At 39.3% G+C, this 15228-nt stretch overlaps 2 protein-coding genes across 3 annotated transcripts in view; one reads left to right on the forward strand and one right to left on the reverse strand.

The window, feature by feature from the left end:
* polr3a (polymerase (RNA) III (DNA directed) polypeptide A) overlaps nt 1-1482 on the forward strand; it is a 26410-nt gene extending 24928 nt beyond the window's left edge. For both annotated transcript variants that reach the window (XM_042336627.1, XM_042336628.1), the window contains 2 exons: nt 119-251; nt 605-1482. In XM_042336627.1, coding sequence (XP_042192561.1) covers nt 119-251; nt 605-753 — 282 coding nt within the window. In that variant the 3' untranslated portion in view covers nt 754-1482. The remainder of the gene's footprint in view (nt 1-118; nt 252-604) is intronic.
* Nucleotides 1311-14914, reverse strand: LOC103181594 (2-hydroxyacylsphingosine 1-beta-galactosyltransferase). Its single transcript, XM_007898204.2, has 6 exons — nt 14855-14914; nt 10802-11631; nt 7460-7599; nt 6685-6761; nt 3941-4160; nt 1311-3018 (listed from the first exon to the last, which is right to left on the reverse strand). Exons 2-6 carry the CDS (start codon nt 11627-11629, stop codon nt 2688-2690), a joined length of 1596 nt encoding a protein of 531 aa, XP_007896395.1. The 5' UTR covers nt 11630-11631; nt 14855-14914; the 3' UTR covers nt 1311-2687.
* Nucleotides 14915-15228: the final 314 nt, after the last annotated feature.

Raw genomic sequence — 15228 nt, forward strand, 5'->3', positions numbered from 1 at the left:
TCCAAAAGCATGTTGTTTAGCCTTTCAAGAATGCACCATTTAAGGTTCTTAATATTTAACATTCTCTGTCAAGTATGAGGGGGGGAATCTTCTCATTGTATGATCTTTTTCTCCGCAGGGTGAAGTGTTGGGAATAACCCGATTTGGTTTGGCGAAAATGAAAGAAAGTGTTCTCATGTTGGCCTCATTCGAGAAAACTGCAGATCATCTCTTTGATGCAGCATACTTTGGACAAAAGGACTCGGTCTGTGGTAAGTCTGATCAGATCAGCAGATAGTTTATTGGGTGCATAATGCAATTGCTCCTCATGCTGATAACAGAGTATATACTTGGTTGATAGATGTTGGTTGCTGTAAAATTGTTGCGTAACCTTTGCAAGGGCTCCATGTCAGCGTGTACTTTAGCTCTCCTAGGATTATCAGTGGAGGTTGATTGGTTCATTGTTGGTAAATAGAGTGCAATTGTACTATTCTTGAAACTTATCCTAACTTTGTTCTATGAATTTCCATTGGAACTGGTGTGATATTTGTGAGCCAAGCTGTGAAGTATTTCAATCCTATAGGGATATTTTTTATGTAACAGATTCATCTCTTTGTCTCTAAAGGTGTGTCAGAGTGCATCATCATGGGGATACCTATGAACATTGGAACAGGCCTTTTCAAACTACTTCACAAAGCTGACAAGGATCCAGATCCACCCAAAAGACCTCTAATATTCGACAATAGTGAATTTCATATCCCATTAGTCACGTAGCAGGAAGAGCACGGTTTGCCTTGAGCAACTGAATTTTCTTTGACTGACTAGATTGATGGAAGTTTGCGATATGTTTGAATTCTACAGAAGTGTGTGGAGTTTGTTGGAGCTTGTTTGGATATACAGAGTATACCTGGGCACTTTCTAAAAGAGGATGTTATGCAATATAGGGGTGCCACGGAAATACAACAAGAAACTGATAAAAGGATATATTTAATGACAATTCCATCAGTCAAAGTAAGTTTTAATGTCAAAAGCGTTGCTTGAAAACATGGTCAAAAATTTCCCAAAGTCAAGACTGCCCATTAAAATTATATTTATACATTTAAGTGCTCTGTTAGTTATTAAGGATGATCAGTGGAGGTTGATGGTTTCATTGTGGGTAAATGGACTTAACGAGTTCTATTGTAATTTATTGCTGATAAGATCTGGGCAGACTAAACAGCTGAATGGGGACCTTTTAGATTATTTTACTGCAGCAAATGCTGTATTTAGAATTTTAAATTGTTATTTGAAATTTCCACTATAGACAAGTAAATAATTCAGCATTGTTACCGTTTTGGGAACGTGCATGTACACATTTTCATTTATTTTGGTTTTGGCCCACAGTTGGCTGCAAGAAACGTCACAGAGAAGAAGACGGGTGTTAAAGGGTGAATTGGGAAATGCTTGTCATGTAACTACAGTATGAGTATTTTTCTGCAAATAAAGGCAATCTTTGAAAAACAACTTGTGGGTATTTTGCATTCTGATTACTGTTTTCTGCAACATACACAATGAGAATTCATAGATACAGAGAGCTCTGAGGAAAACTGCAGTGCTCTTTAATACTATACAGCTGCATTCGGCTAACTCTACACTTCTGCCCTACTTTACTTTTCCCATTGACAGAGAACAATTAGTTTCACCTCCCCAGTTTCAGTCATTTCTCTTCCTGCCTAGTCTATTGCTGCTGAGTTATGATGGTTTAGTGACAATGGATTTCACTACATTGCCCAAGTCTTCTATTCAGGTGTGAGCTGATTCTTAGCATTCCACGCAACCATAATTCATGTTCAACTTATCCACATCCAAATACTGTAGTTGGTGTCATTCTTGCAATTTTGGCACTTAAATTCCAAGTTAAACAATACATTGTTTAACTCTCACATAAAAGTACAATTTCCTCTCGCTCAAAGAGAAAAATTACACCTACATGTCAGGTGAATAGATATTTCTCAGCTTTAGAACCAGTAATTGGATCAGAGACACAATGGAAACTAAAGGCAAATTTTATATAAAAATATTTACATACATTCATTCACATCAGTGATCCAACAATCAGGCTCAAAAACTCACATTAGATACTTTTAGACAAAGGCTACCAAATCTTTAACCAGGCATTTCAAGTAATAGAAACAGGTTTACATTTTTTTTTAAACTTTGCTAACATGGCTGTTTCAGCTGTAGCACTGGTGCTCCAATGAATCTGAGATCAATAATCATGTCAATAGTTGTAATAACAGCAAAAGCGATTCAAAATATATTACTACCATGTGCTGATCAGTGCTGATTTACATAGAGGCTGAATGAGTTTACCTTGCAAAATGAGTATCAAATTTCTGTAGCAGCACATTATTCATTTTAAGACTATATATAAATGGGGGAAGAACAAAAATGTCTAGAGTTTCTCAGTTGCCTTATAAATACATGTGGAATCCAAGTATGTTTTTCCTATAATATTGTGTTTCTCACTTTTACAGTTCACAAAAACACATGGAGATGTAACTAACAATGGGCTGGGTGGACGCAATAGTCAACAACTAACTAGAAAGAAGAATATGTGGGATATTGGAACCTCAGTGAATGTTCAAGATGAACATTAAGAGTGTTTCTTTCTTTACAGTACTTGTAAAATACTAATTTGAATACCAGTTTGTGTGCAATTCCATACATTATTTCTGTTTTTTGTTGGTTGATACTAACTTCCCATTTTTGAAACCATTCCGACTGTGACTGCTTTTAGCCTTACGTGGTAAAATGTTTCTCTTTAACTTTCTTACCAGTTTTAAAGAACAGTAACAAGTTAAAGCTACCCCAAGTGTGACCAGAGCAAGCACATCGAGCAGATAATACTGATAGAAGGAAATGTCATACAGAGCAGGACGTAGATGATTCGCTCCGTGGTGTCGGAGCACATACTCTATCCAGTAAATGGTGCGGTTCACAGGGTGAAGCGGTTGGTCCCGGTGCAGTTTGGATAAATGCAAAGCCTGTTTCTTGTACCTGGTGACAAATACAGACTACATGGTTATAATTCTTATTTTATTCCTTCCTTTAACGTTTCACGTATATCGTAGAAGAGTATTTGCATCTTATAGTACAAGTGTGTTTAATTGTTAATGGCTGACGAACCTCAACTCCTACTCATTATGTAGGAACAAAAGGAATAATATTTTCAGATGTACCAAGAAAGAGAAGAGGACATAGGTTTAGAATTCTAAAGGGCAGACACCAGGAAGTACAGTACTTCTTTACCCAGAAGATAATTAATGACTGGAGCAGGCCACCAGGAAGGGTGGTTGTAGCCAGGGAGCTGAATTCATTAAAAAAAATTGTTTAATACTGTGCTAAGAAGATGGTAAGGTGGGGCATTCTGGAAAGAACAAATGGGCTGAAGGACCATCCAAACTAATCTAGTGAATCTCCAGAGATCAATATTAACATCCCTACCCCTCATGTTGCTATATAATAATCCTATCAAAAATAATAATTATTATTTAGTCACTCAATCCACGACTATTTGTGGGACACTGCTGTGCACAATTGGCTGCCATGTTCGACCCACAAAAATATACATTCAATTCACTTTACAATATATTCTGTGAAGCACTTTGAGACGTCTCAATGACATGATAAGGTGCTATATCAAATGCAATGCTTATTTTTATTTATATATTGTCTATCTCTTCATATTATAGGTACATTTGTCTGTTTGCACAGAACCTCAGTGAAGGTGCTGTCACCCCCCNACTGGATCATTAAGTATCTTTCTCCAAAATTAAAGTGTTTTGGTTACTATAAAACATGTCCACAAATTACAGACTTATAGCCCTGATTAAGGGACAGAAGCAAATAAAGAATTTGTGTTCCATGAAACTGAGCGCAGTGGTACAAACGTATAGAAAGCCGAATGTCCATGCCCTACCTTGAATGTGTGGTCACTCTGACCATGGCTTGGTAAATATCCTCTTCTGTCATGCTGTTCCAAGACAGAAAAATCCCCATTCCTTTCGCATGGACTCTGGTCATAATGTCATAGTGGTCACCAAAGAATGGAATGCCTACCACTGGGACACCGTGATAAATGGATTCAAAGATGCCATTCAGCCCACCATGGCTGAAAAATGCCTTTACATTTGGGTGACCTAAAACAATTCAACACATTGAGCTGAATGATCAAGTTTACACAAGTGCACACATCAGCCTCAAATCAGCAGGTGGGCCACACACAATTGTTCATTTTATTTAATGAGCACTAATCGGGACAGCCTGTGTTAATTGGGACAGCCTGCCCATTTAACAAATTGTTACCATATGTAAAGCACATCAGTTATAACATTGCGCAGCCGTTAATAGCAATATTCATTTTCACAGGCACTGTTAATTGCCCAGAGACTCTGCACTGTTTGCATCTTAAATAAAGGGAATGTTTTCAGAGAGGAAGCTCAGCTCTGCATTATCAGCCAATTGGTGCCTGAAATGTTTTTCCTTTACAATGCGTAATAAGGAAATTTAATGTACAACATATTTTAGGATTGATAGATTATATCCTCTAATAAATGATAGATTATATCCTCTAATAAATGAAGTCCTCTAAGCAGTGCATTCCACAGTGCATAAATCATCGGGTTTAAAATTAAATGCAATAAAACAAAAGTTTCCCTCCAGAGCATATTCTAAAATCATAATAATAATATAAACCTGCTTGAGATAGAGGGAGCTAAACTGATAATACAAATTAAAAACTGAAAATACACAGAGTACAATCGCTAAATATATTGTAATTTCATTCTATCCACTGATTGAATAATCCATTTGAAATAATCTGATCGGGAAGGTTATAAGGTATATATCATAAATATATATATATACAAACACACACATACACACATACCTTATTAATAAGGTATATATAATAAACTGGTATATAGATATATACACATACACAGATATATACACAGTATGTATATAATCTATTGGCTCAAATGATTATTAGTAACAAAGTATTAAACAAAAAACTATTTGACTCATCAAAATCTTCCTCTCTCTCACATGCACAAATTGACTGTCTAGTACATCAACAACAACAAAATTACATTTGTATAGCGTCTTTCACATCGGGAGGATGTCCCAAGGCGCTGGACAGACAGAGTTATGGACCAGAGCTGGGGCGGTCAGGGTGGAGGTCAGGCGGGCATACAGGGAGATCGAAAGCATGGTTGAAGAGGTGGGTCTTGAAGGTGGCAAGGAAGGGGATGAGATGGAGGGACTGCGGGATGGAGTTCCAGAGGGTGGGTACAGAGTGGCGGAAGGCCCGCTCGCCAATAATGGGGCGAACAAGGCGGGGGATGTGAAGCAGGCCGGAGCCCGCTGAACGGAGGGAGCGAACAGGATGGTAGGGATTTAGGAGGTCGGAGATGTAGGGGGGAGCAAGATCATGGAGGGCTTTGAAGGTGAGGACCAGGATCTTGAACTGTATTCTCTGTGTGATGGAAAGCCAGTGGAGTTGGATAAGGATGGGGGTGATAGGGTCGCGGATCCTAGTGCAGGAGGGGACACAAGCTGCAGAGTTCTGAATGATCTGCAGCCTGTGGAGAGAGGAGTTGGGGAAGCTAACAAGCAATAAGTTTGCATAGTCGAGCCTCGATGTAATGAAAGCATATATGAGGGTTTTGGCGGCCTGAGGTGTGAGACAGTGTCGGAGACGGGCAACGTTGCGGAGGTGGGGAAAGGCGGAGCAGGTCACGGTGCAGATGTGGGGTAGAAAGGATAGTTGAAAGTCAAACAAGACTCCAAGGTTCCGGACTGGCTTAGTAAGGTGGAGTGTGCAACCATGGATGGTGATGCTATCAGCACCTGAGGTGAGGAGGCGCTGACAGGAGCAAATCAGGAGAGCCTCGGTCTTGTTGACGTTCAACTGAAGAAAGTTAGCTCTCATCCAGGACTTGATATCTGACAGACATTCTGTCAGCACAGCAGTGGTCCTGGAGTCAAGGGTGGAGGCAGAGAGGTAGAGTTGGGTGTCATCCGCGTACCCAGATAGAATACCCAGAACCATAGAAATTTACAGCAGGGAAGAAGGCCATTCAACCCATCATGTCTTTGTTGGTTCATTGAAAGAACAATGTAATCAGTCCTATTTGTCTGTCTTTTCCCCATTTCCATATAAATTACTCTCTTGTAGATATCTATTAAGTTTCTTCTTGAAAACTAATTCTACCTCAATCACCACACCTAGCAATGCATTCCACAGCCAAACAATGTTTTGTGTAACAACAATCCTCCTCATCTCCCCCTTTGCTAATTAGTTTAAATTGATACCTTTCAGTCACTGGTTCACAGAGCTACATATACAGTGGCCATAGTGAGGGAAGGTAATGATTAAGACATAAGTAGAAATCAGGAGGTGAAAACATGTCAGATTACTGATCTGACAGATTACTTATAACTGTTAACAATAATACCCAAATACCTTAGTTTAACAGTATTGTAATTCACTTGGTATCATTCCCTGCTGTTTGCAATTCAGCCTAAATTTTGTCAAAATAATGCTGCATTTTAGGTGGTGTGTCTTATCTCCTCGCTGTATGATCATTTATTTGGCTGATAATTATTTACCAAAGGAAAGAATGTATCCAGGATCAAGGTTACAAAGTTGTTGGTACATACCTAATAAATCATTCTGTGGTATCCACTCCATCAGTTTTGTGTTGTTTCCCAAGCACCTTGGTTTTTTTCCAAAATATCTGGGAGTTGAAAGGATAAAAAGAAAACGTTTGATGTCAGCCAGGAGCCTTGGTGCCATTCTTCTTATTTCATCTATTACAGAAAAGATGTTGTTCAACATGCAATGTAATCTATGTATTGAACATAGAAAGAAATTGTGGGAGGCAGCACTGAATGTAGATTTGTAAACTACTTACAAGTACTTACTTTTAAAAGTTCTCACAATATTTACCTAGTGTGAGATGCCTTAATTTGGTAGCATATAGTTGGGCTCTTCACTTTGGGTGAGGCATCTGATGGCCCAGCTGAGATTGGGAATGTAACTAAGCAGTATCTCTCACTGATGTAGTTAATGATTACCACCTACTCTCCAAATTACATGAGTGCTTTGAACTTTGAGGAGGTAAAACAGTAACGAAAGCATCATGGAAAACACAAGGTGTGTGTCTGGGTCCAATTAATTTTTTAGGATCATTTTTTTTCTTTCCAAGGGTTCCCATGCTGCGTGTCTACCAGTGTTCAACAGGGGGGGATGGACAACTGATGTCCAAAACCCAACACCACTGGTAATGTCCTCCTCACAGCAGGATGGAGCTATCTTCCTTAGTGCACATTGTGCTGCTTTGGCAACACATTTCTTCCTTCAACATTGACACATTTACACTTGATAGTCAGAATTTTAATTTAGTTTGTTTGAGTAAAATGGCTGAATACTTACCTCCAAAGGACTTTCTGAGGCAGGCGAGCAAAAGCTGCCGCTAGCTTTTCTGCTAAATCATCCGAAAGATGTTTAACTCCAGCACCAAAGGATATCACCGCCACACCACTGTGGGCACTTTCCACCCAGGTAGCCAGATCCTTCAAAACAAACAGGCAAATAATATTGGTGTCCTTACATACAGACTTACATGCACAAAATGTTGTTACTTGATTCTATAAAGCACCAGTGGCCTTGCCTCACCTAAAATTTCCATGTCTGGAGGTAAGCAAAACCGGCAAAGGAGCAAACTCCACAGGAGAGGCCAAGACATTACGTATATGCAAAGGGCCCATTTTTTTAAATTGCCATATGATACTGTGAGATACAGTACAAATAGTATATCAAGTGCTGCGCAGGCATGGTAACAAGATAGTTTGGTTAGGGATTGAATACAGGAACCCTCCCTTTCCTCAAGTCAACCGATGTATCTATCATCCAACAGGAAAATTAATGCATTCATCTCAATAGATGACCAGGATTAGGCTCCTGCTGGCCTGCCAGTGAAATACACATAGACTTGTCAGCAGAGGATGTCTAGGAGACCATTCAGTCATATATTTAGTTTCAAATGTGCTGAAGGTCTCTGTTGCTCACAGCCCCCTAGAACTTCAGATAGAGCCTTTTTCTCTAACAGACCATACACACAACGCCAAACCATAGACACAACTAATAATGTTTTACATTATTAAAAAAGTGATACTGTGAACTACAGTACAAATACTCTATCAAATCCTGGGCATACATTTTTCCTGTGAATGTCACAATAAACTCATACCTTTACCTATCATGCCAGTATCCAGTCAGGTTTGCTCACTGGATAAATACCCCACCCAGTGAGATTGACTAAAAATAAACTATATACTTTTCCAGCTTTGTTTTGCAAAAAATTGCCAAAACAAGCTAAGAAAAAGGATACTTGTCCGTCAGAAATCTAACCTGCACTGAATATACAGCCAGAGTCATTGAGGACATGGGAGGCTTCTTCAAAGGGAATTATTCTGCACAGCCAAGTCTTGCCAATTACCATCTCTCGAGAGGATTACAGCATCTGCGCTTGCTCTACAGTCAGCTTGATGACATCTAGATATCAACAGGTCTCACATCAAGCAGCTGGCTGCAACCTCCAACCACAAACAAACAACTAGGCTTTAATTTCTGATCATACTGATTTTACAGTGTATACGTCCAGAGAGGAAGACAAGATAAAACAATAGCTTCCTTTTACTTACTCATTTTCTGCATGAACAAAGATCTGCACACGTACCAAAGCACAAATTGAATCTTTGCCAGATTGCTCTCTTAAGATTTCCAGACAAATGGAGTCATGCTTTTAAGGACAGTACATTTTAACCACATGCGAAAAAGGCTTAACATCACAGGGAAAGTTAAAAAGAAATTGCAATACTTCCCTGCCCTATATAGTACATTCTATTTATAGTATTGAGGATGGTTGTCTTATAATTAAACTAGTAGAGAATCACTGTTAAGTTTGGTTTCACTTTAATGAGCATGGAGTTCTGGTAAATTTTCATAGTTCTGTAAATTGCTTCTCATCTCTCCGCAGAGGTGAACTGGGTAGTACCTTGAATTTGTGTTACCTTCCCACCCACCGCTACTTACCTCACCAGTGAGTCACTGAACTGATATAAATAACAATCATTTGATTCAAATTAAAAGCAAAAACACGGAAATATATTTCTGTGATTTGTAATTTACCTGCTGTATAGAAAGGGGGCCACTCTGAAATACTTGAATCTCTATACAACTGTGAGTGTCAGAAAGATTTGCTCCAAGCTCTCTGTTCAGGAACAGTGTAGAACCAGCAAACTAGCTGCTCAGAACCAGCTACAGAAATCTAATAATAATAATCCTTGCATTTGATTTAGCTCCTTTTCACGCCATCGAGATATCTCAAAGTGCTTCACACAATATATTGTGAAGTGAATTGATTGTATATTTTGTGGGCGAAACACGGCAGCCTAATTGCAAATGGCAATGTCCCACAAACAGACGTTTATGTAATATTATTATTATATACTAATAATGTTGTCACTAAGGCATAGCTAAAAAAGGGAGTTTAGGAGGAACATCTTCACACAGAGGGAAGTGAGAATGTGGAAATCACTGCCAGAACCTGGTGTTGAAGAAGAAAGCAGTAATGTATTTAAGAGGAAACTTGATGCATAAATCAGGGAGAAGGAAATAGAGGAGTTTAGGAGCTGTTAAGGCTCATGTGTAATATAAACACCAGCATTGACTAATTGGTCCGTACATCCCGTTTCCACCCTGTAATAGTCCATATAATTCGGTGTAACCGTGAAAATTGCAAAAATGCAAAATTATAAAGGCCTTGATTGGGAATTAATAGATAGGTTGATAGACATTTGCTCACATTTTAAATTATTGCACAACGAAGCATGTGAAATAAATAATCAATGAGTCATTAAAATGACAAAGTGTTGTAAAGCTATTGGAATCATTAGTAAATGGTGTAACCTTGGTTCAGGTGTAAGCTTTGTTTAATCATCTTCACACAGAAGTGTATCTTACTCGGCTTCCCTACCTCAGATAAGAACAACCTACCCACGAGAAGGGACTACAGTGGCGGACAATGTACACAACTTAAAAAGAGGTGATCTAATTGACGTTTACAAGGAACAAAACTAAAAACTATAAACTGAATCCTAATAACATGCTTAATATTGTCCAAAAATCTGGAACAAGTGGCCCCAGATTCAAGCTCAGAAGAAGAAAAAGTGAACAGACAGCCAAGATTTAATTATGTTACACAGAAAGTGGTGGCTATGTGCAATAGACTGCCTCCGCACATTGAAGGCAGACTGTGCAGGCAAAATCAAAGGGAATTAGATAGAACTATTTGATGGAGACTTTGAGTGGGGGGTTTGTGCGATAGGATAGTGTAGTTTGTATTTTTATTATTTTCCTCTTTGAGATTGGCCAGAGGGACCACAATTCTCTTTTCTAATATTATAAAGTTTTTAGTTCTGTTCCTTACTGACACTCTTGGGTAATACATGTTTTTAATAATAATCCTTGCAATTGATATAGCACCTTATCTCATTGTCAAAACATCTCAAAGAGCTTCACAGGATTTTCTGTGGAGTGTAGTGACTATGTGTTTGTACGCAAACGCAACAGCTAATTTGTGTACAGAAACGTGCCCACAAGTAGCCATGAAGTGAATGAAGTTTTAAGTGGCACTGAACAACATTTGTTGGTAACTCTACATTTGCTTTCTATTCGCTATTTGGAGGTTCATCTATTAAAAACAAAACTTACTTCCGGCAATGGATTTGCAGCTTTTGTGAGGACTCCTCCCACAAACGCGATGTTGGGCAGACTGGGTCTCGGAAACTCAAGAGCTACATCAGTACCAAGAAGAAACATGCTGGTGTCCTGGATTAGCTCCATCATGGATTTGGAGTTTTTACTATGTTTCTTCAAAATCGCGTCATACTTGGGAAGGATAACATATTTGGTGCCTATTCTGCTGACAGTGTAAATCAAAGCATTCCAAGCACGCTCCAGTAGATTCATCCGATCCGTCATCAGGGAGTTAAACTCTGGAACGTAAGAGAGCGACGAAGGTGCCCCAAGCTCAGCTGGAAACCAGAGTCCAGTGGAGAACATGATGTGCTTCACACCCAGGATTTGAGCGTAGACAAAGCCACACATTTCATTCGGGTCAACCAGCAACAAATCAAACTGTTCTTCTTTCAGCCTATGTGCCAAGTCTTGATTTCTCACCATGATGTCACAGTTAGCAGTGTATCTGTCCAAAATGGTGAAGAGTTCCAGCGAAGTTAACTTCCCCGCGAAGATATTCCTCATTTTCTCCTGAAGAAAGTCATCCGCACTTTGTGTGGTAAATAGTCCTGGGTACTGCTGAATTCTGTAGTATGGTGACTCCTCAATTTTTCTGCCAATTGACACCACAATAACCATCTCATGCCCCTGTTCATGCAATGCCTTTGCCAGGGTTTTAAATATGAACAAATGGCTTTCAAACATGTTTGGGGGGATTACCATCATTTTAGCAGCCATGGAAAATTTCAAGGTGGCAAAAGTCAACGTGAAGAGTAGAAGGGCAAAGAATAATGGATTCATTTCTGAAAAGAAACAAACGAGCAAATGACATTCTCGATAGTATTCTTGCAGTTAGATAGAATGCGTCAGTAAAACATTTTAACGTCAATTTTCCTTTGAAAAACAAATTCTGGACAATTAATTAAAGTGTCCAAGTACTCTCCCCTTTCCATCTTCTGGGTGTATGGTTTGAACGCCCCAGTTACCCTCCAGTACCATTTCCAAGTGGTTGTTCTTCGTGTAATGCTGGCGTGTATTGGTCTTTACGGTTAGTTTGAGCTGATTACTTGACCACAAGGAGTAACAGTGCTGAGCCCAATCCCATCATCATTAAATGTCCATTGTAGCTCAGTGGTTAGAGCACTCGCCTTGCAAGCATGAGAGACCTGGGTCCAATTCCTAGCAGGACGAAATGTTGGTCAAGTTTCCTTACTCCACACGCCTCTGTTTAACTAGCAGTAAGTAGGAACCCAGTTGTTAGTCGATTGGCGGATCGCTTTTCCAGGGGTAATAATTCCTTCAAAAAAAATAATATTAATAAATTGGTCACTCAATCCACGACTGTTTGTGGGGACACTGCTATACGCAATTGGCTGCCACTTTTCGCCCATAAAATATGTTGTGAATTCACTTTACAATATATTCTGTGAAGCACTTTGAGACATCTTGAAGATGTGACAAGGCGCTATATCAAATGCAAGGATTATTATTATTATCATCCAGCACAACTCTCAGTTGCCATCAAAGTAGTAACCTTTTCCGTTCTAGGTTCCATAGAACATTTTTAGTAATTCATTTGAATACAGATCTCCATTGCACTATGCATTCATTCAATAAATCATACTATGTTAAACAGTTCTCACAATAGCCAATTATCTAGTTGATGAATCTAATCTGGCTTTGAAGACTGAATAACATGTTTCAGAGGTTGATGCACTGTGCTGTCTGTTTGTTATTTGGTTGCAGGAATAACCATTAAATTCCACTGGTGTAAATAATATTAATGTATTTTAAAAAAAGGAACAAGAATGTCAGCCAGGCTCAGTTAGTAGCCCTCTCACCTGAGTCAGTGTGTGCTACATTGTTGCTACCCTGCATTAAATTGAGGTCCCATCTACCTGTTCAGGCGGATGTTAAAGACCTCATGGCATTATTCCAAAAGAGAACAGAGTTTCCCCCGGTGTCCTAGCCAACAATCCCCCAAATGGTTGTTCATGAGTCATTGCTGTACACTAAATGGCTGCCGCGTTCATCGGCAAAACAGACTGTCACCAAACTTTACAATATAATAATACTCCTTGCATTTGATATAGTGCTTTTCACGTCTTCTAGATGTCTCAAAGCGCTTCACAGAATATACTGTAAAGTGAATTGGCTGTATATTTGTGGGCGAAATGCGGCAGCCAATTGCGCACAGCAGTGTCCCACAAACAGTCGTGGTTTGAAGGGACCTATTTATTATTGTTTTATTTTCTTGAGGGATTATTATCAGGCGTGTGGAGTAAGGAAACTTGCCAAGGTTTCACCCTGCCAGGAATCGAACCCAGGTCTCGCTTACATGTAAGAGGAAGAATATTAGATCTAACCCGTGAAGCACTTTGAGACACCCTCCTATAGTTTTGCATAGCGATTCAATGTCACAAAATACCCAACAAAATGCAAGTGCTGATGTGAGTTATTAAATTCTGAATCTCTTGTGAACTATTTAGTGATAGCAGAGTATAATGAAATAATGAGGGTGACTTTCAAAAGGCCCCAATAAGTTTTAGGAGCTTCAAATTCGCCCTTCCTGTCAATGAACTTCACCTTTCACTGCACAGCAAATAGGCCAACTTTAAAATAAACTCAATTTATCAACAGCGTATTAGCCTTCCTGCATTAGATTAGGTTAAAGTGCAGCCTTGGTGAGTGGGGGATGGTGTTTGTCATTCTAGAGGGCATGGAATGCTATTTAAGAACAGAATGAACATGAACATTTGAATGAATTTGAATGAACGTTTTCCTAAAGTTCACAGGCTCTGCATTCAAAGATTCAGTATTTGTTTGCTTTCTCCTCCTCACAGTAGCGTAAATGCAAATACTGTAGCTGTCAGCACAACAATGAATTGTACTCCCCAATTTCTCTCCAGCCCTTGCAAATAGCAAATAGCAAATCAACTCGTGCTGAAGTACAGTTCCATATGTTCTGAACCTTGCCTCAATAATATGACTGACTATTCTTCACCTGTGAGTCCTGGCAAGCTTTGAACTGTAACAGTGCCAGGGACAAGTCTGATTCTCTCCTCCAGAGATCTATGTGTTCTTAGATTTAATATATTTTTCCAATTTAAGTTTGGGGCAGAAACGTTTCCTTTGCTCAACTCATTCACATTGAAGTAACCGAAAGTCAGATGTGGAATTTATGCAGAACCACATTTGGAGTTTTGTGTCTAGTTTTGTTCTCCACACTGTAAGAAGGATGTAGCAGCAATGGAAAGAGTAGGTGTGCGAGGCTAATACCAGGGCTGGCATGTTATTGCTATCAGGATAGACTAGATAGGTTAGGCCATTTTTTCCACTAGAGAAGAAACATTTAAGAGGGGACTTAATAGAAGTGTATAAAATTATAAAAGTGGTTGATATTATAAAGGCCTTAATTCAAGATATTTATTAAATTATACATACACCTTTGCTATATTACGTTTTCATAGAAGTTCAAACATAGAAGTTAAAGATCAATTTGCTGTGCAGTAACTTGTTTAGTAAGTGGTCCTATTCAGCCCTGCTTTATATATTCATAGAATCACCAAAACCAGGCGGTACAGTATCACAAGTAGTTCTGCTTGAGCAATACCTCAGCCTGCCACAGTGAATGTAAAGTTTACATTATTTTGCTGCACTGGCTGAATTTAAGCAAGAAATTGAATACGATTCGAAACAGCGTAGTTTTTGCTTTCTCAATAAGCTCACTTGCACCTCACGACTCACCTGAAAGGAAAGCTGCTTTGTTTCATGCACCAGGTGGCTGATTATAAGCAACACTTAATCAGTAAACCAACTCTCTAGAGGCCCTGCCTGCAGCACCCAGGGAACCAAGAGCAACTGGTTTAGCAAACACTAACTGAATTGCAAACATTTCTAATCACCATTTCTGACTTCTTAGCACTTCATTTCTCTTTCGCTACACAGTTAAAACCCAAAAGAAAGAACATCAGCTCAACACAAGCTAACTCCCACTCTTTGTCTTTCTTACAGTGAAGGTCGTACCTGAAGGTTGGGAAGGTGAGTTGGTCGTTGCTGGTTGAATCTGAAGTGCTCACAGGTTACAGTACTACCTTGTGCCCTGTTAAACATGAGGGTGTGTACTTAGAGTAACACCTCATTTCCTATCTGATTGGACTGCCCTAAACTCCAGGTTACAACCAATCCAATGCCCTTTGATACCGGAAAAACACTATCAAAGGACATTCCAGCATAACTTTAGGATCAGTTGGCCCCACCCCTTTTACAGCAGACGTTTCTGGGTTACTTTCAAGCACTTAGCTGAGTAACAATGAACCTGTATCTCAGCAAATCACCCACTGGAGCTTCATTAATAATTTTGGCATCTTCGGATTCTTCACATCTGAAGGGAAACCTGT

Source organism: Callorhinchus milii, unplaced genomic scaffold (assembly GCF_018977255.1).
Source record: "Callorhinchus milii isolate IMCB2004 unplaced genomic scaffold, IMCB_Cmil_1.0 Scaffold7, whole genome shotgun sequence".
NCBI classification, from domain to species: domain Eukaryota; kingdom Metazoa; phylum Chordata; class Chondrichthyes; order Chimaeriformes; family Callorhinchidae; genus Callorhinchus; species Callorhinchus milii.